Genomic DNA, 25706 nt, shown 5'->3' on the forward strand with positions numbered 1-25706 from the left:
GCAACCTTAAAAAAAACCCCTATAAGCTTTGGGACCCCGGATCCAAGATGGAACCTTATGCGAAAGGGTCCTGCTGCCTGTGTGTGCTGGGCCTTTGATCTTCTGGGGGGGGGAGGGGGGGAATTCTTAAGTTTTACTACGATCAAGAAGAAGGGGGAAAGTTAGAACTTGCTTTTTCTCCAGACCTCCATTACGGGATTTGTGGTTCAGTGGGAAATCTGAGGATAAAACGTTTGTGCTTGCTTTTTAAAAAAATGTTCTTTATGTTTTCTTTCCTCTGTTCTTCAACTGCATCTTTCAAATATTCTTGAAAGGTAATTAAAAAGGAGCAGAAACCAAAAATTCCCCCCCGCAAAAAAAAAAAGAGAGACTTTTAGGTGGGAGTTGAATATGGCCAAAGAGGACGCATGAGGTGTATGGCACAGCAAGGTGGAAAGCACAGATGGGGGAGAAGGGCAGAGGTGGCGAGGAAGGACCCAGGGGGAGATAAGAGAGCAGCGGTAATGAGGAGCTCCAGAGTGAAGGCACCTGTAGGAGCGCAGGAGACCCAAGGTGGCGACTTAAAAAGAGGGAGTTCACACCCTGCAGGAAGGTAGGTCAGGCAGCTGAACTCGGAATAGACTGCAGAGGAGCGAGCAGGAGCCCAGAATGGGAATTTCACTCCATTCAAAAGACGTGTAAACATCTGCAGGCGTCACCCGAGAAATCAAATATGTGATGGAAGCAGAAGTACGTAACAGTGAAACAGCTATAAACTTTACACACACACACACACACTTCCCTCGGCCGTCGTTCTCTCTCTGCTACATTGTATGTTTTGTTTTACACGTGGCACAAAAGCATATTGCCACCTACCTGGGGTCAAGCTCTTTGGTACGCAGAAAATTTAAGATCGGAGCAAAGACCGTAGGGTCGCGATCTATGAAGATCTGAAGGGACATGGAAAACGCATTAGCTGGGAAAAGCAGACAGAATTCTCAGTGGAAGCAGAGGAGAGGAGACACTTCCAAACCAGGGCTCCATTATACTTTCCATGCTTTGGCTGTAACCTCTGCGCTTCACCGGATTTGCACCAGTTTTAGTATGATAACCCGCAGCCGGTCAGGTGTCCAGGATCTGCACAGTGAATATGCATGAGATAAATTTGCATGCCAAGTGGCTGTGGGGGTCCCCAGGACGGGTTTGGGACGCACTGCCCTTCAGGTTCGGAAAACAAAAGTTTTCAGAATGACGACTTACTGTTTACATTTCGCATACATAAAGCGGTGCTTATACCAGGACCTTCGCACAGGGCGGGCAAGCAGGCAGGGAGGAAGTGGCACCTAAGCCAGGGGGACACCACACTGCGAGTCCAAAAGGGCCTCACAGGCAAGCCTCACCCTGGGCACCAGCGTGTCCAGCGGCCGCCCTGCTAGTCCCCGCAAGTCTCACTGTTCCTCAGAGCCACTTACAGATCGCTCATGTCATAGCTCTAACCCTTCCCTGCCTACCCCACACAGAGAGCCGGCACACATAACCCACCTACTTCCCCCTACTCTGATCTGGCCCCGCCCACTTCTTCACCCAGGCAAAAGGTCACACATTGCAAAATGATATGTGTGCTTTTCCCAAAGTAAGGAAGGGCAAAAAAAAATAGACCGCATTTACCCTCATTTGATTATTGCCCCTGCCCTGTACCATTGGAGCTTACACCTTGCTGTCACACCCATAGATCTATTCACCATATACTGCACTGTCTGAGCTTACCGGAAGATCAATTAAAATAGAGAAACATGAGACAATGATGTGCGTCTGCTGTGTGTTAAGCTGGAAGTGCACATTTCTCCAACTTGTTAGGCTTTTTTGGGCCTGGTGGCTTCCTCCTGTCTCTCTGGGCTTTCGTGTCAATCAGAACCAACCTCTGTTTATGCTCGCCTCCTTAGCCAAGGACCACGAGCTGCAGCTCCCTTCTGAGCCTGACTAATAAAGACTAAGTCTGCCCACTAGGTGTCACTGTTGCGCAACGGCTGAGAATGCCCAGCCATCACCACAATGGGTATCCCCCAGCCTTGGAGCACACAAGTCTGGCCGCCGAAATATATTTCTTTTCATCTGATAAATGCTAGGTTGGCAGAGAAAAAGGAAGTCCAAGGACTCACAGCTCCTGCTTCATCCTTCAGGGTTGAGATCCGACCGCTCAGGAGGCTGCAACAAAACGAAGACAAAAAGATGACTGCTGGTATTTATTTGATGAACTTTATAGGGCCAATGATTTATTCCTCACTAAAGTAAGGGATGAGCAGACTGCGTATTTCAGGAGGCGATGGACAAGATACAAGTAGCTTTCTCTTCCCTCTCGGCTGGGCTCTAGATAAACAAACACCTTTAATTCTGCATTCCAGCAGCGATATCAGAGGGATCTTTACCGAGTCCTCCGCAGATCCTGCTGCCTTTTCTTTTCAAGCACACGGGGTTAACTCTGGTGTTTCTTTGCTACCCACCATCTTGGTAACTTAACAGAAAAGAAAGTCCAGCTCCCGCATGCTCAGAATAACTGACCTGACGTGGATGGGAGAAAGCAGAATAGCTAAATGTAAACTTAACAAAGAACACCACTACAATCTCACATTAGGATACGACCATAGAAAAAAAAAGAGACTGTGTGAATAAAGGGCTTCAGAAGACGTCATCACTCGGGCCACCGCTGACTAACTCCGGCTGATGTGTTTTGGGTCCCAAGGCAGGAAATCAAAGCATCAAGCAAGAGAATAACTACTTCAGCCTTCAATGCCTTTCTGCCCTCTCTCACACCCTAACCCTCTTACCTTGAAAAGAAAGAATCCGAGATCCATGTCAGAGTCTGTCTGGAGGTGCTGAACCTGCAAAAAACACAAGAGCTGGAGATTAACAAATTGCCAGGCACCCAGGCATAACAGACCCAAGAATTCCTTGCACGTTTTCCTCCTCTCGCACAAAGAGTTAGAATGAAGTCAATAATCTGCACAGTGAGACCTAATCCGTGGGGGTCCGAGACATAACGTCATGTCTGCGACGATCACCAGTCCTGTCATACCAAATCCCGCAACTGAGACACTGTTTCACACTATTTCACGCTGTCTCCCCCTCTGTCTGTGCTGGGCAGGAGATACTCGATCCATCTCCCCTCTTCCCCCATATTAAAGCTGTAAATCTAACCAGAGCTCACAAAATAGCAACGTGCCCATTTCTTGGCTCTATATTTTAATCACCGAGCTTTATAATAATCTAAAAAGCCACCAAAACATCCAGCCTTCTAGATCCCTGTGGCCTAACCTGGTTTCTGGGGAGTTGCACTTCATTTATTTATCCTTTATATTGTTGTTATCACCTCTTCCCTTGCGTCTGGTTCTAGGGGGTGAAGGGTAAACATGCTGCACCAGAGCAAAGTCCATTGATCCCAGCATCCCATCTCTGATGGTGGCTAGACCAGGTCACAAGTTTCCAGAAGATCCTACTGAGTAGATCCATTCCCTGTTGCTCATTCCTAGAAGAAAGAGCCTGCCTGGCTAATAACTTTAATGATCAAACAAAAAATAGCTGGTGTGCTAAATGTTACTGCTGTTACAAACAATGTATTTTTTAATTTTTTTATAATTTCTTTATTGTAATTTTTTATATAATTTTTTGAGAGGAAAAGACCTCAGCACTGGCTTTCAACTGGATGTTTCATCAGATCTTTATACCAATTAGTACAATCATAGGTCTAAAAAACCTCTCTTTATTTTTATTCCAATTATCTCTTTTAAAAAAATTATTTTCTGGTTTGTGATTTCTTTTATATTCATTTGAAAAATCAATTTTATGAATAAACCAGACTCAGAATCTATAAAACTCTTCTTCTCTCTCTGTTTATAAACAGCATGTTCGCCCGTAAGGAAATTAAGTTTTTCACTTATCTTTGTACGTGAATATTATCTTGTACGGGGATTTCCATGAGAATCTTGTCTCTCAATCAGATTATTTCCATTTGAAAAGAGACTGTAAAATTGGTGCTCGTGACAGCTACCAGTGAGACACTGACAACAACGTTTCGCCAATGCTGCATTTTTCTTTTTCAAGATAACATCGTTTCCGTTTCTCGTTCTAAGCCTCTCTGGCAAAAAAGTCCACTGGGTTATACTATTAACCCAGTTATACTATTAATCCTGACCTTGGGCAATAAATTCCAAGGTTAACTATGAGCTTACTGAAAAAATGCTTTTCTAACATTTGTTTTAAACCTGCTGTTTGTTAGTTTTCTTGGAGTATCCCTTAGTCTTCGTACTATCTGAAAGGATAAATAGCTATTCCCTAATTACCTGTTTCACCCCACTCACGATTTTATAAAACTCTATCATATCCTTCTCAGCCATCATGCTTGGGCTGAGGAGCCTTGGTCTTCCATCGTAGGGAAACCGTCCTATCCCTTTTATCATTTTCGTTGCCCTTCTCTAGTTCCACTGTGTCTTTTTAGCTACAGCAAAGTAAATATACATAAAATAAAAAGCAGTGACATACATGCGTAATTACAGTACATCTCCATAAGCATCACCGCTTCAAACAATAATAGATTTAGCCAAAGCATTATAGATGGTCTTATATTACAGTAGACTCCATCTCCGAATTATATTCAGAGGGTTAATTCTCAATGCCACTTTTAAAAAAAGAGAGGTTTACAAGTCTTTTTTAAAGGCCTTGAAATCTTTCTGCACCCGTACTTCATCAGGCATCGTGTTCCCCAATTTGGGTCTAGCAGTTGGGAAAGCCCTATCCCTCATATCACCCAGCTGAGCACTTTGTATTGAAGGTGCACTTAATAAGCCTTTACTTGCTGATCTAAGATTTCTTTATGGGATGTGGCTCCCAACCAGTCAAATGATTTTATGAATGACACATAGGACTTTATACTGAATACAAAATTTTACTGGTAGCCAGTGCAATGATGTTAGTACGGGGGTAATGTGATCATATTTATTACTTCCAGTGAGTACTCTTGCAGTAGCGTTTTGGAGCGATCTTAAATGTGTTAGCCAGCAATCCTAATAATAATGCATTGCAATAATCCAAGTTTGAGAAAATCAAAGTTTGTACAGAAGTACTTTAAATTTAACAGCTGTTTTAGTCATAATTATTATACCCAGCTTTAATTATGGTGTTAATATATCTTGTCACTGTTAAATTACTGTCTAATATTACACCTAGATCGCGTATGTTTTCAATAACTCTGATGTTGCATGATCCTATTGTAAAGGACAGTAGCATATTCAATGATTTCTGTTTAACCATATGATTTCAGTTTTTTTATATTCAATACCAGCTTAATATGATAGCAATTTTTGAATTGCAGACATATATATTTACTATCTTAAATGCATGTTCACTAGAAGTATCAACTGGCATGAAGAACTGAACATTGTCAGCATAGATGCAGAAATGTAATCCCAGCCCAGCGAGAAGCTTGCATAGTGGTAGCAAATAAATATTGAATAGAGTGGCTGACAACGATGAGCCCTGAGGGACACTTGTATGCATTATCATGGTATCTGAGACGGTGTTACCTAGCTTTACCTGAAAAGTTCGATTTTCTAGAAATGAATTGAACCATCTTAGAAATTTTCCGGAGATACCAATTTCTATTAATCTGTATAATAGAACTGTGTGATCCACAGTATCAAATGCTGCCAACAGATCAAGCAATATCAATATGTATGACTGTCCTGAATCAAAGCCTCAGAATATTGTGCCAATCATTGATAATAATACATTTTCTGTATTATGATTTTTTTCTGAAGTTGAATTGATTTGGGAAAAGGATGTTATTTTCTTCAATAAATTCATTTTCTCTATTATTTTTGCAATAAATGGCAAGTAGATTGGTCTGAAATTATTTAAGTTATGTGTCTATGCAATTTGTTTACGAGATTGGCTTTTCTGAAAATAGTGATAAACTATTTTGTAATGCTTGGGGTAATAGTTTCTGCAATTGATTTCATAGGTTTTAGGGGTATAGCATCTAATGGGTGAATGGCCGGGTTCATCTTTATAACTTACTGAACCTCGGCTTGTGAAACAGTTTCAAAGTCCAACCACACAGCAGTGCCAAATAATTGTGAGGGCGTATTTTGATGGGAAAACTGCGAGGAGCTATTTGTTAAATTCAGAATGTTGTCATTAAGAAAGTGTGCAAATTCGTTGCATCTAGTTGGTAATAACGCTTTGTTTGCTCCTAACTGTAAAGCTGACTGGTCTTTTATTAAGTTGCTAACCGTAACAAATAAAAGCTTTGGATTAAATTTGACATCATGAATTTTCCTAGCAAAATATTCTTTTTTGGTTCTATTGATAAGCGCTCTGTATTTCCCTAGATATGCTCTGTAACGTCCTAAAGTTTGGGGGGGGGGGGGGGTGTTTTTCTCCCTATCCTTTTTTTTTTTTTTGTAAGAATTTTGATTCCCTTACTTCTTGGTTACATCAAGCAATGTTTGTTCTTTTGTTAATTATGGACTTAGTAATGATTGCACTGATCTCATCGGCGATCCTAGGTGTCAGATGATTCCAAGAATCGATCGCAGTATATATGCTGTCATCTCTTAAATTATTAAACCCACAGATAGTCTCATTTTTAGATCCTCCGAGTTCACTAGTTTATGATGAGAGAAAGAGAAATGTTCCTTCCACAGCATTCATTGTTTTCTTTGAATGGAAAAGATAGTATTAATTCATTTGTGGTCAGAACACGGAATTGCTTTTAAATCAAGCTTCTTTAATGCAATTAAATCTTTGTTAATGAATGTCAAGTCCAGAGAGTGACCTCATCCATGTCTAGATTCGGATGCAATTTGGTCCCAATCTAATGCAGTGACAGAATATAAGAAAGCATCACATGCCGCAGATCTAGGAGTAGCATCAATGTACAAGTTAAAATCTCCAAGATTTATAGTTGGTTGGAGATGTGATGTATTATTGACCAGCAGCTCTCAAAGGTCCCAGGGGGCCAGAGAAGTCCCATCGGGAAGGAGCAGTGGTTGTTCCGGAGAAATGGGAGCAGGAGTAGGTTAAGCCTCCTATTGGCAATATGAGGCAGCTAAGATGTTCATGTTAAATGCTACTGCAATCATTTTACTTAGTATCCACCCTCCAGTCATTATGTCAACTTTAATTGCATTGTGATCACTACTGCCAAGTGGATTCATTATCTTTATCCCTTGCACCACGTCCTGTCTTCCAGTGAGAATTAGATCTAAACTAATTCCCCATCTTGTCTATTTCATGACCGGCTGCTGCATGAAGCAATCATTTATGGCACCTAGGAACTTTACTTCCCTATTATGTCCTGTTGTGACATTTACCCAACCAATATTGGGCTTACTGAAATTTCCCATTATTATTGCATTGCCAATTACATTAGTCTCTTTAATCTGTTAGCATTTCACAGTCTGTTTCCTCATCCTGACGAAATGAGTGGTAATATACCCTCTTTACTGTACTTTTCCCCATCACATCTAGAATTTGCATCCATAATGTTTGTTTCATGGAGAATTTTTATCCTGCTTGACATTATGCAGTGAATTACCAGCATACACCAACAGACTATACATAGCTAAAACATTTAATCAAAAGAGTACCATAACAAATTTGCAAAACAAAAGATTCGATAGTCTTAGAATGATATCCTCAAAACCAAGATGGTGGTAACACACTAATAAACTAATTACAACCCTAAAAAGAATGATCATTAAGAAAAAGAAAGACTAAACACATCAAACAAGCCATCCTGAATGTAGCTAAGAGAACAAAAAAGAAAAGGCAGAAGTTTAAGGACATTTTTAGAAACAAATTAAATCACTCCAGGTGGTTAGGCAGTATGCTTAGCTATAAATTCTAAAGCTGACTCTGATCTCAAATACAAAAATCAACATTCTTATACCTCAAAGCAAATATAGCTCCCATCTTTAATACACATCAGGCCATGAACCCAAAATATTCCCTCTTTTCACTCCTGTCATACATGAAACATTCGAGGAAAGCCTTACCCTGCTGTCCATAAAGATTTAGAAATATTCATAAAATGAATCATACAAGGAATGAATTATATGATTCTAAGCACAAAAGTAACCCAAAGAGTTCCTCTTCTTGGGCCAGTCAACAGATAGCTCCTGTTCCCAAGCTAACAAAAGTTCCAGAGGAGCAGCAGCAGAAGTTAAAAAAAGAACCTAACGACATTCCACACCCAAAATAGCATTTTATCTCCTCCTTTTATTTATTGGACATATTTCTTCCTTATGCACTCTTTTCAGCTATCTGTACTGTATCCATGCCTTGTACAGATCAGTGACAGCCTACATGGGGCTCCACTGAGGATCCACTCTTCAGTTGTCCATGCAGTATTCATGCTTGCTTGTATCAGTGTCAAGTCTTCAGGAAGATCTAACCAAGAATTGACCTTTTACTGTCCATGCTGTATTCATACTATGCATTGATTTGTGTGATGCCTAGTGGGGTTCTGATGAAGATACTCAAATAGACTGCTGTATTCATGGTTTGCATGCATTAGTGCAATGCCTGTGCAATTTAGAAACGAAGACGACCCCATCCCAAGACATCTCTCTATATCCTGAAAGCCAGACTCGATGTAGAGTTTGAGAACTACTGTTGTGTGTTTCATAATGAGATGCTTTAAGGTCGAACCTATCATGAGAACATAAGACTTGCCATACTGGATCAGACCATGGGTCCATCGAGCCCAGTATCCTGTTTCCAACAGTGGCCAATCCAGGTCACAAGTACCTGGCAGGATCCCAAAGGGTAGAAAGATTCCAAGCTGCATATCCCTGGCATAAGAAGTGGATATCTGTCTGTGGTCCTGCCCTAAGAGGCCCAGTAGTTGTACCTCAGCCTGGGACTTATAGCTGGGACTCAGCCACTCAGGGTGGGGGTGGGCAGACTACAAATTCCAGAATGCCTCGGTGCAGGGGGAACCGCATCACGTGATCGGGGGGTGGACTAATTCACTCACCTCTTGCCGCCCACATTCAGGTGGATCACTTCGCCGGACCTGGTGCTCGCCATCTTCCGTACCCTTTACCCCCACGGAGCTGTTTATAGTTTTTCTACGTCATGTTCAACATGCGACCACCCTTCGCACCACTCAACCCCGCAGACGGCAATCCAATGAAACTCCCAAACCCTGCGCGCCCACTTCCCCCCAAAAACTTTTCACTTCAGCTTCCGGAAACAAAGAGAGGGAGGCACGCAGCCGCACCTTCAGCTTCCCAATTGGCTCTGAATGAAGCAGCTGGTTGGCTGAAAGCGTTCGTGTGGGGGCGGGGGGATGAGGCGGGCATTGAAACAAATCTCGAAAGTTTGATTGGGTAAATTCTTGGGAAAGGTGTAAGAAGTGATTTACGTCAGGAAAAAGCGTCCCCGCCCGTGCACTTGCGCAGGCGCACTGTCTGGAGCTGTTGACTTGGCTCCTTTCTTTCTGGATTGTGAGCGTCCTTCAGATGTGCTCTGGAATTGGTGGCTAACGGTGTTGAGGATGTTCTTGTAATGTATTTGTAGCCCTAAAATATGTTACAGTTGGGGGGGGTGGTAATAAATGTACATCATATTTATTTTTACACATTTTCCCCCCTGTCCATGCTTCATTCTTTACATGTATCAGGTACTTTGAAAAATGTAATTTCTTCAAGACTGTAATAAAAATCAAAACGAATAAAGAGGCATTCTACCGGTTTATCTGAATTACTTACGGCATGTAGCTAGCTATTTAATGTTCTAATCGCTCTGTGTACTCCCATACTCGAGTACAGTGGGATAGGAGGGTTGACCACTAACCACACAAAATCCTCCAAAGACACAGGGTTTCTCAAAGAAAGGAGGGTTACCCTGGACCTTGATTCCAGAGTGCACACAGGTAAGACCATAAGTACTATGCCAGGTCTGGCTAGCAAAGAGAGGACTTAAAACACAAACGATGTGAGGTGCCCCTTTTTTTGTTTTCGCTATGGAGAAGGTAGTAAGTAACGTCCAACTTAGCTGCTCTCCACCGTGTAAAGTCACCTTTCCCTCGCTACCGCTTCTGTGGCACCGCCGGACTCAAACTCCCAGAGCTGCAGAAACGGCAGCGGGTGGACACTGTTAAGAGCCCCTGAGCGAAGGGGAATGGGGGTATAAGGGCTCTTGATGCACTTCCGTGGCTGCAGGATCGGGGTGGGAGTGGGAAACGTTGGTCTGCGCTTATGAAAGCAGCCTCTAGCAACAGTTGATGGCCCTACTCAGAGACCACCAATCTTTTTTTCTGCGAACACCCTTGATGTAAGTTTGAACAAGTGAAGAGAGGACTTGAAAGTTTTGTTTGTTTGTTTTTTTTAATCCTGCAGGAGAAGCTATTAAAAGTGAAAGTGCACACCTTGTATTAAAAAAATAAAATAAAAATGTAAAACTGAAAATTAAATGATTTTGAATGAGCCAAAAATGTATTGCAGGGAAGATATAGGAAAATCAATATTTTCAGCAATTTAGCTAGCTCTCTTGCTAAAAAGACAAGGATTTTCTGCTTTTATTGCTGTATTTAGGAACAAATGTGCACTAGAGAAACAACAACCCAGATGTGCGGATCTGAGGCTCTGCACAGCTGCTTTTGTAATTCTGTGTTTAGAAAGCATGTATTCGCCTAAAGCCACTGTTAAATTAAAAAAAATAAGCGAGAGAGAAAACACCAGGTGGGTGTTATCTTTCTGTAGGAACTATCCAATCTGGAAGAGCTGGGTATCCAATTACAAGAGAAAACTATTTTGTATGCCTGACATTCTTTAGGAAAGGAAGCAAACGTACACGATGCCTCCCTAAATTCTAAATGGGATAAAAACAAGCAAAGAGGTAAGGATTATAATAACAAAACTCAGTCTGACTATGCTAATTATCAGAAATAATTTAGTATTCCGCATTACATTTGATTTTTTTTTAATTGTTTTGTGCTCAGGATTCAGTACCTATGTTTATTGGGAAACTGTATTGTTTTTGGCTTTCAAAATAGAATCCAATAGAGCCTTGGTTTGGCTAGAGACTAAAGTGTATTTTTTATGTCGCTCGTGTTTAGGATGTTATAATAGTATAGTTTATGTAGTGAAATAAAAATGATTTACACATTTTTAACAATCTTTTCACATATTTAATGCATATAAGCAAGTTTGAATAGAAGCAGCCATTTTGTTTAATATTGATGATATCGGAGATCTACATTGTGGATCTTTCTGACAGAAAGCCTGTAACTTTTGAGGGTAATTCTTACCCCTTTTTGTTCCAGTCTGGTAGAAAGCCCATGGGAAAGGTGTTATACTTTTAATTCCGGTTTCTAGTGTTAGCCCATAGCTATGAATTTGTCAAGATGTGAATAATAAAATGTTACTATTTATGTGACCTTATGCAGCAAGGCATAATATGCTTCTGTGACATCACAGACAAAAACGGATGGCCACCTTTGCATACACTTGGGCTTTTTAAGTATTGCATACGTTTTTGAAAATTGGAAAATTGTGTCTTAATTTGGCTGCTCAGTTCTGTTACCTCCCACAGAGGCAGGATTGCAGCTTGAATTGACAGCAGTTCTTGTATGAATGGGGGCCGGGGGGTGGTCTGTACAATCTGTGAAGCTGCTTAGAAATCTGGTTAAAAAGGTAGAAGACAAGCGTAGAGCTGTACTTAATTCACACCTGTCTTATAGAGTCCCTGCCTCTGCAAGCTTACAGCTTCAGTTTCAGTGCAGGATGGATAAGCATGGTAGTTGGGTTTCAAGATATTCACCCTGAATATTCATGAGATATTCATGCACTAACTATTGCATATTCATTTTTTGATATCTGACTTGCTTGTGGCACTGGAGGACCAGAGTGGCCTATCTCTGAAATGGAAGATCAGAAGCACAGACATGAAATTTAAGGATAAGGAACTCACAGATCGATACTCTAAGGCCGCGGTAGAAACAGTGCGGCAGTGTCAGGCGCACCCTCGTTCCCCGCACGCACAGTTCTCTTCACCTACCGCTCGATACTCTCTTCAAATTGCATGCAAATGCATGCCGCGGCTGCGAAGCCTTAGGCAAGCGTTAGGCCCGCGCAACCCATTTTACTGTATAGAGCACCTATACAGTATCCTGGGTTCGCGGGCCTAACGCTTCACGGCCGCGCTGGTATCTGTTATTTCAAATGTCATTTCAAATGACATTTGAAATGACAGGTATCAGATGTTCCCCGATGCTCAGCAAACTTTCCCCCAGCCCCCGCTTACCTGCCCTGGCCCCGTCCGGTCTCCGGTGCAGCCCCAGTCCTGTCCCCTCCTCCCGAAGCAAAAAAAAAAAAACCCGAAAAAGTAGCAAGGCTCGGGCCTGCTACGGTTGTCCCTTCCCCCTTCTCCTCTCCTCCCGATTTCGGCGCTCAAGGCGGCCGGGTGGGCGTGCATTCATCCAGGCAGAGGGAGCCGGCGGCGAAAGCGGCCTCCGGCTCCCTCTGCCTGGATGAATGCACGGCCCCCGCTGGCAGTGAATGAATGCCCGTGCGATTTCAGCGCTCAAGGCGGCCGTGCATTCATCCAGGCAGAGGGAGCCGGCGGCGAAAACGGCCTCCGGCTCCCTCTGCCTGGATGAATGCACGTCCACCCGGCCGCCTTGAGCGCCGAAATCGGGAGGAAGGGAGAAGGGACTACCGTAGCAGGCCCGAGCCTTGCTACTTTTTAGGGTTTTTTTTTTTTTTTTTTTTGCTTCGGGAGGAGGGGACAGGACTGGGGCTGCACCGGAGACCGGACGGGGCCAGGGCAGGTAAGCAATGTTTTTACACTTTTTTTACACCATTTTTTACACTTTATTCCCGTTTTAATTTTCGAACACCACACTAACACCAAGTAGAGGGTAGGCGGTAAACTAACATGTTAAGGCCGCGGCAAAATAGCGGGTTACAAAGGAGATAATCTGAGCGCACGTCACAGTATCGGAGGGGAATAGCTAATTCCTTCATTATACAGCTAATTCGTTCATTTACATATCATATACATGCTGCGTGCAGAAAGGGTTATGCGTCTGTTTTAAGAAGCGCTAAGGACGCGTGAAACTGGAGACTGGATCGCTGGATCGCCTTATGCGTCCGAATTGTGCGCTCCCAGCACGTTACAGACGGGAAATCTTCAACCGCACGTTACAGTATCGACCTGTCAATTGGCAATCTAGCTAGATCTGAACAGGCCAAGGGAGTTGCAGTCTACAAGCAAACTATCACATGAGGTTTGCCACAGGAGCTGAGAGAGCATCATTTCCAAGACTAATTAGTGCTGCTGGTGGGAGAGATCCAAGGGCTAGTATTCTAAGGAGGAGTTTATTTAGAACAAAGAGACATTCATCAGGTTATGAGGTAGCAGGGCTATGGCCTGACCAAGGGCGAGATCAGGATGCTCAGTGGGAGGTCAGCCCTGCTTCTCAGCACAACTGTGGCTACAGCAGAGGGGAGGAAAGCTTGGGGACTAGTCTTCAAAGGCTTCTACTGGTGGACTCTTTACAGCATCTGAGGGTTTGTTACAGGGTAGGGGGTTACTTATGGGGCTCGAAGATTCTTGTAATTTGTGGCCCTTATTGCCAAAGGTGATAAAAATTATAAAATGGGGAGAGGTGTTCTTAATTCTCCATTTACTCTTTCTGGCCCAGTATCGGTACTCACTTCCAGCAAGAGCCAAGTTCATTTCCATCCTCTGAACTGGAGGGTGATGGATGCACAAATCTCTCTCGGTTGAAAAACATCCCTCACCCTTCACCCCTCACTGTGTGACCTTAGGCAAGTTTCCTAAAACAGGCAGTGCTAGTGCAATGTCTTAGAGGTAACTTGGCATGCAGTTAAAACTACTAAGATCCATCCTTCCTATGCTATGATTTTTAGTGTTTTTCAGCTTGTACTTATTTGGTATACCAAAGGCGCAGGGACCTCCTGCTCATGGAGGCTTCAGGGTGCTTGATACTTAATGGATGCTGGTCTCAGGATACAGCCTAAAAGAGCAGTGGGGGGATGCTACCTCCCCACTATCTTACCTCTACCCACACAGACTTTGGGAGGAGAGGCTGAAACAGGAATGACGCCGGATACACAAGTTCAGGTAGGTGGAATTTGGGTGGAAATGGGATGTAGCTGCTTGAGCTAGTAATTTCTTCTTAATTGGGTAACTATTAATTCATATCCCAAGAAAACAAAAGGTTTTTTTTTTCTTGCATGAACACTTCCAGTCTAACTGGAAATATTAGCCACAAAGGTAGATGCACTTTACAGCAAATATGAATAATATCCACAGTAACATTCAAATCTCTATAAGAGGTTTTCTGTGTTTCTCAACCAGGTAGCAGTAAAGCCTCTTACTAATTCATACACCACCTTTTGTTTCCATTCCTGGTATCTCCCAGGGAATAACGAAACCCAGGCAGGTATAAATCAAATGTATACCATACATCACTCTATACTCACTCACTTATTTCTTTCCTTTTAGGTTACCAACTCTGAAAGCAAATCAAGTAAAAATTATACGAAGATATTTTGTATACCAAGAATGTTTAACCCTAAATACAAGTAGTGCTTCTGTCAGTATAATTAATTTTCTATATGCATTCTGTGATTGTGTTTATTTCTGGCCAGAATTGTTTTTGTGTCCACACTTTTAATGACCTCATGCCTGGAGGTCCCATGCCTGTAGAGATGTCCCATGTGACGGCTCTTAGACTGTCTTCATGGCAGAAGACAGACATTTCCAATCCATCGGCCTTCTCAAACCGATGCTCTTTTCACGAGCCAAGATTTGTGAGGGTCTGCGCCCTAAGACACTCTCCTCACTTCCTACGCACCAAACTACCTCTGTCTCTGGCAGCTCTGAGTGCTTAATAGACTCCGCTTCTGACAAGGGCTGCTCTCTTCAAATGACCAGTTTCAGCTCCATAAGATTCGGGAAAAATGACCGACGGTTGTAAAACTATGCAGCTAGGTAGAAAGAAATTAGGCAGCTGAACAATTAATTTTTGGTTGGAAATCCAGAGTCCATGTATGAGGTAAGTAGCAACCGGTAGAATTCAGTGCTACTCTGGCAGCTGAACTGTTTGCATCTCTCTCCCTCCTTAATGCAAAACACTTTTTCTATCTAATTCAGGTATAAAAGCACAGATCCACTAGCAAACTACAAATCCAGAATAATAATTTATTTATTTATTTAACAGTTTTTTATACCGACCTTCATAGTAAATTACCATATCGGATCGGTTTACAATTTAACAAAGGGAAAAAAAGGGAAAAAACTAGAGTAACAAATTCACGTAAACGAAAGATAACAATAAGTAGGAATAAGTCAAAGTTACAATCAACAGGGGGAGAGAACTTGGAAGCTTGCAACAAGCTGGAAAGAAGATAGGCCGGTAAAAGAAATTTTACCATAGAGTGTACAAGTTAAAAACTTAAGGACGGTGCTTTAACCTGAATGTCTCCGAGTCCATTTATTTTTTCTTTGAGAAACGGAGTGCCAGACCGGGTAGGAATGAAGGCCGACTAGTGATTGTCTGGTGGTTCAGGGAAGGCTTGTTGAAAGAGCCAGGTTTTAAGTCTTTTTCTGAAAGTTAAAAGGCATGGCTCCAGTCTGAGGTTTGATGGGATACTATTCCAGATCGATGGGCCTGCTATCGAAAAGGCTCTGTCTTTGGTCGTAGCGAGGCGTGTGGCTTTAGTGGGGGGAACATTGAGTGCCTTTGTAAATGTCTCTAGTTGGTCTGATAGAGGAGTAGAGTTTGAAAGGTATTTCCAGGTCAAGTTGAAGTTGATGATGGATGGTTTTATGGATTAAGGTGATTGATTTGTATAGAATTCTGTAATTTACTGGTAACCAGTGTAGGTTCCTGAGAATTGGTGATATGTGTTCGTAGCGGCTGGTACTGGTTAACAATCTTGCTGCCGCATTTTGAATCATCTGCAGAGGTTTAGTAGTAGATTTGGGAAGTCCTAGTAGAAGGGCGCTGCAGTAGTCTATTTTGGCGAACAGTAGCGCTTGGAGGACTGTCCTGAAGTCTTGGAAGAATAAGAGAGGTTTAAGTCGTTTTAGGACCTGTAATCTGTAAAAGCAATCTTTCGTTGTTGTATTGACCATTTTCCTTAGGTTTAGTCGGTTGTCTAGAATCACCCCAAGATCTCTAACCTGCTTACATGTGATGTGAGAGTTGAGTGGTGTTGGTTGGTGGATATTGTTATCATTTGAGGAGATGAGAAGAAGCTCTGTCTTAGAAGCATTGAGGACCAAGTTTAAGCTGTTGAGTAGATTGGTGATGGATAGTAGGCAGTTATTCCAATGGGTGAGCGCTTTTGAGATTGATTCTGTTATGGGGATTAGAATCTGTACGTCGTCTGCGTACAGATAATGAATTAGGTTGAGATCTGTTAACATTTGGCTGAGGGGGAGGAGGTATATGTTGAAGAGGGTTGGGGATAAAGAAGATCCTTGTGGTACGCCAAGATTGGATTTTGTTAGGGGTGACTCTTTATTATTGATTTTGACTTTGTAAGTCCTATTGCTGAGGAAGGACTTGAACCAGTTGTACGCAGATCCAGAGATGCCTATATCTGCTAGGCGATCCAACAGGATGGTGTGATTGACGGTGTCGAAAGCCGCCGAAATGTCTAACAAGACTAGTAAGAAGGAGTGTCCTTTATCTAACCCCATAATAATATGGTCTGTTAGTGAGATGAGGAGGGTTTCAGTGTTGCGTGATTTATGGAAACCATATTGCGAAGAGTGTAAGATCTTGTGGTCTTCCAGATAGTCAGAAAGCTGTGTGTTTACCAGTTTCTCCGTTAGTTTAGCGACGAAAGGGAGGTTAGAGATGGGTCTGAAATTTGCTGGTACATTTGGGTCTAAATTGTGTTTCTTGAGGAGGGGCTTGAGTGAAGCGGTTTTTAGGATGTCTGGGTAGCTTCCTTGGGATAGGAGGCTGTTTATTATGCTGGTCAGAGGTCCTGAGATCAAGTTTGGGATTAGAAGCAGGAGTCTCGATGGAATATTGGCAGCCGGATGGCTAGAAGGTTTCAGTTTTTTTAGAAGGGATTCAATCTCTTTGGTGGAGATTGATTCGAAACAGTCAAATTTGGGTCTATTTAGAGAATTGGAATTCTCACCTGACTTGATGGGAGTTGTATTTGTAGGAAGGAGGGCAAGGGTATTTAAGATCTTCTGTTGGAAGTAAGAAGCGAGTTCTATAGCTTTTGAGAGAGCTTGTTCATCTGGAATAGGTGGTGAGGTTGATTTAGTGATTTGTGATACGTAAGCGAAAAGGGCCTGGGCATCATATTGAAAATGGTGTATTTTGTTTGCATAGTATTCCTTCTTTTTCTGTATAATAATAAATAATTACCCCTTACAGTATAAGGGGTAATAGATGCGGTTCGGAAATGTGTGGCCAATCACATGGTAAACGATGCGGTTAAAAAGAATTCTGTTGTGTGAGGCTTTTCGTTCATAAGAATGTAATATTTTTAATGTTTCTTTTATTTCTTATGATTTTTATGTATTTGTAATTGATTTTTGTTGTTTTTATTGATTGTAATTCACCTAGCATGATTGTTTTATTATAGGCGAAACAAATATTTTTAAAATAAATAAAAAATAAGTCTGTAGACCAATACTAGCAGTAAAGTTTCCAATGCTAAAAAAAAAAAAAGCACCAGGTAAGCCAGTGCACCTCTGCACTGAAGGGGGGATGGGTAGGAGAGGGGAACAATAGCTAATGCCATCACTAGCATGGGGTTTGCATGAGAGAGCAATAATCGGGACAGTTCTCCTGGCTGCATTGGCAGTAAAGCCTGGACACCCAGTGCATTCTGCCAAGCCAGCCCCACCCACTGATTGTCATGGCCTCTGCTCTTCTTTTGATTCTCTCCATGCTTCTCGCACACCCACCCGCCCCTTTTATCATGCAGGGAGTTATTCTTGGGTGGGGGGAGCTTCTGTCGGCTGCCCAGCCCCTGGCAGTAAAGCTGCAGCTGCTGGGTTTCCTGCAGGGAAAAGGAATCCCTTTAGCAGAAGGGAAGAGGCCAAGCCCCCGGTAAATGTCTTCCTGGACTCTGGCTGGACAAGCAGACGTGGTCTGCTGCAGGTCACGCTGGAGAGATGAGAGCGACTTTCCCAGTCCCTGCTGCCTCTTTAGTCACAGCCATGATGGGGGGGGGGGAAACCGGTTGTGCCCTTTTATCTCCTTCAGCGCTGGTGCAGAAAGCAAACCTTCGGTCTGGCAGGCTGCCCCCTCACCCCCAGCTCTGGCACAGGATCCCCGTCTCTCACCCCCTGCCCACTGCTCCCAGTACTTCTTCTCTCTATCCCCCTGTCCAGTATATTTCCCTTTCCCTTCTTCATGCACTCCCCCACTCCTTCAGCTTCCTGCCTGTCGTCCGTCGTCGTCCCCCCCCCCCCCCCCCATGCACACATCTCTCCAGCGTCCATTCTCTCTTCTTTTGTGCTGTGGCGGCACTCGGAGGTTTCTGGGGGGGGGGTTTCTCTCTCTGCCGCTCCCTCCCTCCTCCCCAGATTATAGTTATGACCACGTGGCGGAAGGAGCTCTCCTGTCCCCAGGGGCTGGAGGGGGCACCACCACCACCCTCGGCGCTGCAGGGAGGGGCCGCCACCTCCCTCCCACCCGGACGGCAGTGCTGGGCCTCCCCCGCCACCCTTAAGTACTCTAATTCTTATTGTGTGCAAAGCCCAACTGAACAGCCAAGGGAATCAAAGACAGGTAATTACCTCGTCTGGCCAGAGTTGTTGTGATCGCTCCCCCAAAGAGCTGAAGTCTTTAAGCGATAAGAAAGTGGGAAGTGAGGAGAGGAGGTCACCGGGTGTAGTCAGGCATAGGGGGGGGGGGGGGGTCGTGAGCTCCAGTCTTAGGGGATATCTTAGCGACTTGGCCTGCACAGCACAGGAATGAGACCATATGGTTGCTGTCACCGATGAGATTATAGCATAAAGTAACATTTGTTGCGGGGGGGAGGGGAAGGACGGACTTAAATGACGTTTGAAACCTAACAAACAATAACATGCTTTGATCATACTATAATAAATGTCACATCTCCCCTCCCCCACCCCCATCACAAGCAAATCGAACCGGGGCTCCTGTATCTCTGCACCACATCCAGGCATAATAAAAAACAAATTATCTCCTTCTGTATGTAAATGTATAGGGCAAGTATTCATCCTTGTTATGAATGCATGGAAACTTTTATACTAGGATATGCAGATATGATCTCCATGTCTCTAAGTCCAGTGAGCCAGGGTTTTATTCAAACTTTTTTTTTTTTTCCTGTGACCCAGTGTAAGTTAAAACCAGGATCCCTCTGACGCCTCCTCCTTCCACCCTGCTGATCTGGCTCCCTACAGGTGCTTTTAGCAAGTTTGAGGAGCCCGAAGTTTAGATTCCTGCGCTATTCCAGCTAACCCTTGAGATTACAGGCTTAGCCAGGGCCAATGCCTGATTTATGCACATTTTGGAAGCGCTAGACTAGCACCCAATACAAATAAGGAGATTAGCACGTCCAAAACACTCACCCAAGCCAATGTGTAGCCGATAGCGCCCATCACATGCCAATTCCATGTCGATGAGGCTATTAAGCTATCACCTCCTCAATGCAGAAAATCACTGGGCACCCAATGCACACTTTTTTTAACACAGCAAATTTAACTCCAGCCCGGAGGTGGCATTAAGACAATCCACGAATCAAGGAATTCAGAGAAATTAAAAAATACAGTCCTCTGTGGTGTCTCCTACTTCTGTATCATTGTGACACTTAAATTTACTGCTTGCTGTGTTGAAAAATAAATGTGATTAAAAAAAAAAAAAATCCTCTGGATGCACAATTTAGGCGACCATAGCAAGGGGCGCTTAGCTATGGGCGACTTCAACAACCTCAGCAAAATTGGCCAGAAGGGGATAAAAATGGATGCTCATATTGAGCGCCTGTTACAATTGTGCCCGATGCACTCGAGTGCTAGGGATGCACAATTCTTCCCTAGCACCTGCTTTTTTTAACGCATCCCCTCATTTAAATACTGCATCAGGCACCCAGGGGATGTGGCTGCGTGTGTGTTAGGAAAACGGGTGCTGAAGCCCCTGTTTTAACACGTCTTATTGCATCGGCCTGTCAAAGAGCCATACAGACCCAGAGGCAGCTGCATATCGTGGGCGGGGCAAGATGGTGCAAACTTTGAAAAGGACTGCATGAAGCCATGGCTGCCTGTCCTGCCCCAGGAGGGGGGGGAGGGACAGTCCCTCGGGCAGCTTTAGATTTCCTGTAAGCGGGTCCCAGAGCCAGGGGCGGATTGGCCTATCGGGGGGATCGGGCATCCCCCGGTGGGCCGGTCGCTCCAGTCACGTGGTCTGCCGTGCGTGGCCGTGACGGAGCTGCGCTCGGCAGACCACGTGATATGTCCTGGGCCGGCCTGGGCGGCGAATACCCGGGCTGGTTCGACATCGTGAATCCGCCACTGACCCTACCTAACCTTCCTTCCCTTACCCCTCTCCACCCCGACCCCTAACCCCCTACCTACCAACCCGCAAATTTTTTATTTTTACTGCTTACTGCTCCCTTGGAGCAGAAGTAGTTTGTGCGCGCTGGCCGACTGCCAGCGAGCACTTCCCCGGGACAACAGCTCCGTCCCACCCCGCCCTGCCCCTTTTTCAGAGCCTGGCAATGGTGCGCGTATCGGCAATTTCGCGCATGGCTGGGTCCTTTTGAAAATGCGCGCGGCCACCCCACGCATATCAGCGCATTGCACGCCGTGCACTTTTAAAATTCGGCCATATATGTCTTTACTTGATAAATAGCAAATTTTTTAATTTGGTAAGTGTTGTATTCGTATATAATTTAAATATTGTTTAAAATTAAACAACATGAAAGGTCTTCAATACAAAATTGACTTTTTTTTTTGCATAGTTAGAGATGTAAATCTGTATACAGATTTGCCACTCTTTCTGCAAAATCTCAAAAAATCTGCTGCAGAAACTGGAGGGGCTCTGCCCATAGTCTTATTTGCCAGTTTATGAAAGTCTGGCCAGGCAGGATTCATTCAGTCTATCTGTGGCCATGGCCATGGGATGGATGGGAGAAACCCCTTTCATCTTTGCTCATTCTTAGACTCTGGATAGGTTCCCATGGCAGGGAAACCGGTTTATTTGTTTTCTGTACTGGGTTTGATCATATTGCACCCATCAGATCATGCCCTGCATGTGTTTGTGCAAATGCTCTTCAGCTGACATCTTCTGTTTGTTTTGTTTTGAAACAGAGTTTCTGACTCCATACCTTTGGGGAGCTGTGGTTAGGCCTTTGTGCATTCACCTGAATATTTGCGTTTTTCCTCTCCACCATCCCCCCTCCCCTCCCCCTCCCTCCATGGACCGTTTCCAAAAAACATACAGGTGTGAAATTTTCCGAGAAAGGCCATAGACGCACACTTTAGCTATGATGCACAGCATTGCCGCATCCGCTCCAGCCACGGTGCAAATAGCACCCCCCCCCCCCCCACCCCCGAGTAGCTACACTCACTGGGTACGGATGAGACCTTGGAGGGGGGAGCCCTTTGAGATGTTGGGCTCTAGCTGCTCATTTGACCGATGGAGCACCAAACCCCACCTCCACTCACTCAAGTGAGTGGATCCGGATTCGGAAGCGGAGGGAGGGCTCTTTCCTGAGTCACCATTTTTCAGGGGGTGGTTTTGGTGCGAGAGGGCATTTTGGACTCCCGTGGGAATGCGCTAAGAGAGAAGGAGCGTTTCAAGAGGGCAGGACCTGGACGTGCCAGAGGGTGGCAGGAGGGGGCTCCCGGGGCTGCTATTTGCCATAATATTCTCAGCTGATTGCCTTCCTGTCTGCTTGAGGCTCAGGTAGGGCCTGCTGGAGGAGGTGAAATCACAGAGGCAGTGGGGGTCTGTCTCTTGTATCTCGGATACCAGCAAAGACTGGGTCTGATGCTCTTTTAAATCCACTCACCTGGGAGGGGAGGGGGGAAGTGGGCGACAGATACAGGATTCCCTTAAAAGATTGTGAGCTGCTCCCTGAAACCTCAATATCCGCTTCTCTGTTTTGAGACGTATGCCTGAACAGAAAACCAACCAAGAGATTGCTAAACAGTTTCCTGATGCTTTTCTTGAATTTTATCTATCATCTCCTCCTTTTTTGCCCTCCTTCCCCCCTTTTTTTGTCGAATAAGAGGTTCACCTTATCCTGGGGTAATACTTCCTGATTTTTTTAAATCTTCCTCAAACAGCTGTCCATGCTGTATTCATCCTTTACATGTATCAGTGAGCTGCATGCACGGGGCTGATGAGGATTTGCTCATGTATTCATGCCTGCATGTTTCACTGTGATTCCTGAATGGGGCTCTTTTGAAGCTCTGCTCTGCAGCACTCTCAGATTTTCCGTTCTTTTTTTTTTAATTTAAGCCTGCTTTTCAAATGATGCTCAAGGCAGCCTACGTAGGTTCATAATGGGGGCCCTGATATAACGAGGTGCACTGGGCTGTGTGCAGTTTTACCAGCAAATGTGCACAGTTTTTGGGTGCAGACTTTACTCTTGATGGAACAAGGAATTTTGTATGCTAAAAATGTGGATACAAATGCAGCGCTCCTTCATTTAAATCTCGTGTTAATGAAGACAATAGCTATTACTCCCTGCTGTAGAGAGGTGTGCAGGATTACTGCTTGGTTTCTAAATGCTGGACATTTTAAGGTAAATTTTAAAAGGGCCACGCATGCGCCCATAAACATGCGTATCTAGTTGCACACAAAAACATAACCTACTTGCATAGGTTATAAAACCCTCTCCATGTGTGCATGTCTGGAGCTCTATGCACATACATACGTGTCAGGAGAACATTGCGAGAGAGAGAAGAAGAAGGGGAGAGGGAGGGAGAGAGAGAAAGAGAGATCAGTCTGATACTCTATATATGGACCATTGTAAGGGGGCACTTTGATTCAGGGTGAGTTTTCGGGGGGTGTTGTTACAGACACATTCAGAGGTATCCATTGTAAAATCGACCTCATTAAAGAATTTTTGACCTTATAAGAGATGAAAAGGAGTTTATTTGTACAATACTGCTATGTACGCACGCCCTTCCTGGCTATTTAAAATTCACATAGCTCCTGCTCGGGCCACTTACGCATGTAAATGGCCATTTTTGCTCGTGGAAGGCTTTTAAAATCTACCTTTTAACTCCTGGTCAGAGCTGGGCTAATGTTAAATCTATTGAGCTGAACTTGGAGTTCCTGTACTCTGAATTTATACACACAAAAGCACAATGTGTGCACAAATGAAGTTTTCTGCACATAAAGCATGTTCCATGCACGGAGACTATGCTTTGTACTCAAATCTTTTTATGTGCACAAATCGTTGGGTTTTTTTTATGTGCCGAAAATGTGTTTTATAGACATAAATCATAACATATGCGCACCAAACATGGCTTCTGCACACATTTTTGGCTTGCATTAGCAGACTGTTAACTTACTGCATGGGAATTAACTGAATTTTTATTCTGTGGGTAAAGAAAATATGAGCTAAAATTTAGCTCACATGCTTTACTCATGGTTTACTACAGCAGGTCCACAGGCCTTTAAACACGGGGATGGTAACTTTCATTAAGCCGCGCAGGCGCACATGTACATACATGTGCCGGCTCGCGCCCAGCGACGTGGCCATTTTATAGTATACACGCACGCATATGCATGAATGATCGGCTATAGGCACGTACATGCGTGCACAATTTTATATGAGCGCCCACAAATGCAGCTCTGCCGCGTAAGTGGGAGGGATTTTATTAGATATGCGCGCTGACACAATAGCCCTTTTCCCCAGTTTGCTCAGTTAATGGTTTGGATTTCCTAAACACCCCCCCCCCCCCTGTTGTTTAGCCTCCCTTTTACCCTTTTAATCCCGACCCTTAAAACCCCGCTGACTTGTCTAGTTTTTTATATCTTAATACTATAGCAGAAGTAAAGTTATGTAGGAGGGGACCCAATGCCCACTTGTGCACATTTCAAAGTTACTTCCCAAAATGCACATGCCAGGCCCCCTTTTAAGGTTTTTGATTTGTGTGCATCCCGGGAGATTCATGCGTATGCTTTTGGCATGTGTCGGCCCAGCTTTGGCGGGGGTAGGGGCTTTTAAAATCGACCTTTAAGCTCTCCTTTTATAGTGGGATAGGAAAATCCTGCTCCCCAGCTAATGAGTGCAGCATCTTGTGTTGGGGCTGTGACCTCAGCTTGATCTTTATATTGAAAGGGAAAAACCCAGCTAGGCAGTCAGGGCCACGCCAACAGCTCTACCCCTTATCAGTATAATCAGTAACTTTTTCAGCTACTAAGTAACAAAAACGCTTAGTTTGCTTTTTGCACTGCGGTAACTTAATTATATTTTTGTTACTAAACATGGAGGCCCCATATTCAGCGTTTGACCGGCTAAGTAGGGCTCTTAACTGGACAGAAGCCAGGATTTAAAGCTGCTTTGGCTATCCCCGGAGCAACCCTACTGTTTATATGGACATTTACTATTTGTTTTATAATTTCTCTCTTGGGAAGATTGGGGGAGGGATAGTAATGAATCAAGATTGTGGGGGGACCGGCTTTGGATTTTATCTGTGGGATAGCAGTGTATTTTGTACGTATGTTGGTTTAAAACATTTACTGTTATCTATCTTCCGTTTTGTAAACTATGTTTGAAGTGGTGCTGTACTAGTACTACCTTATATGTACTGTTAACTTGGATACAATAAAGATCCCATCCGTCTGACAGTCTCTGAGAAAGTCAGACAATTTGTTATCTGGCTACGTCAGGTGCGTTCCTGAGAGATGCACCTTATCCGGATAATTTTAGCACCATTAAAGAAGTGTTTTAAAGTTAACCAGCTAAGTTTAACCGGATAACGGTGCTAGCCGGCCAGAAATGGACAATAGCCTCATAATTTGTAGTTAAATTTTGGAAGTACACTAAGATACTCGCGTGTCAAGGATACAGTTGTAGTTTTGTTAAAGCAATATTGTGATCAGCATTATTCTCTTTCTTTGTGACTTTTTTTTTTTTTTAAAGCAATCATTAAGACATCTTTTCTCGATTTCTTGAGGTGATGGCTTTGTTTTGTTTTTTAAAGACCAGAAATGTTTTAGAAACGTTCCCGCACGCATCCCCAAAATCGGTTTGCAAAGCCCCCCCCCAAGCGTGGCGGTGACGTCAGCTGGCACCCCCGATTTGGGTGCGGTGGGCTCTTCCATAAGCCCCGCCCAGAGGGACACGAAAGGCGGTGTTTTACGGTGGGCGTGTCCAGTGACAAAGAAAGAAAGAAAGGAGACCTAGGAAGAAGACCGGAACGCGGTCTGCGGCTGCTTGTGTGTTGTTGCAGCGGCGCGTGCTCGGGGTGGCCCCTCCCTGACCCGCACTTGTTCCCCGTGGAGAAGGAGCGGCTCCCAGGCCCTCTCCTCGTGTTTTGCAGGAAGGCTCAGCCCCTCCCCCGTCTCCTGGGGTGGGATTGACTGCGTCTTCTTGGGTCGGGGGAAGCGATGCAAGAAGAGGAGAAGCTGCCAGCTGGGTAATCTGACGGTTTTGCGCCCTGCATTTCTTCCGGGCCGAGAGGAGCCTCCTAACCGGGGCACAGGTCAGGGCAGGTAAGGTCCTGGCTTTACT

General features: G+C 44.1%; 2 protein-coding genes across 4 annotated transcripts in view; one reads left to right on the forward strand and one right to left on the reverse strand.

Moving 5' to 3' along the window:
- Positions 1-9278, reverse strand: part of SHKBP1 (SH3KBP1 binding protein 1) — a 28533-nt gene extending 19255 nt beyond the window's left edge. Inside the window, exons 1-4 of the mRNA XM_029620069.1 lie at positions 9014-9278; positions 2805-2858; positions 2139-2184; positions 856-929 (exon numbers count right to left, since the gene is read on the reverse strand). Of these exons, the coding sequence (XP_029475929.1) occupies positions 856-929; positions 2139-2184; positions 2805-2858; positions 9014-9066 (227 nt within the window). The 5' untranslated portion in view covers positions 9067-9278. The remainder of the gene's footprint in view (positions 1-855; positions 930-2138; positions 2185-2804; positions 2859-9013) is intronic.
- Positions 9279-10204: 926 nt separating this feature from the next.
- The window catches only part of LOC115073097 (G-protein coupled receptor 4-like), a 29241-nt gene continuing 13739 nt past the window's right edge, over positions 10205-25706 (forward strand). Inside the window, exon 1 of one of the 3 annotated variants that reach the window (XM_029571261.1) lies at positions 10205-10314. The gene's annotated coding sequence lies outside the window, so the exon portion shown is untranslated. Of the gene's footprint in view, positions 10315-10789; positions 10879-25335; positions 25688-25706 lie in introns of those variants that run through there. The other 2 variants (XM_029571260.1, XM_029571259.1) reach the window with 2 other exon arrangements.

Source organism: Rhinatrema bivittatum, chromosome 11 (assembly GCF_901001135.1).
Source record: "Rhinatrema bivittatum chromosome 11, aRhiBiv1.1, whole genome shotgun sequence".
NCBI lineage: Eukaryota > Metazoa > Chordata > Amphibia > Gymnophiona > Rhinatrematidae > Rhinatrema > Rhinatrema bivittatum.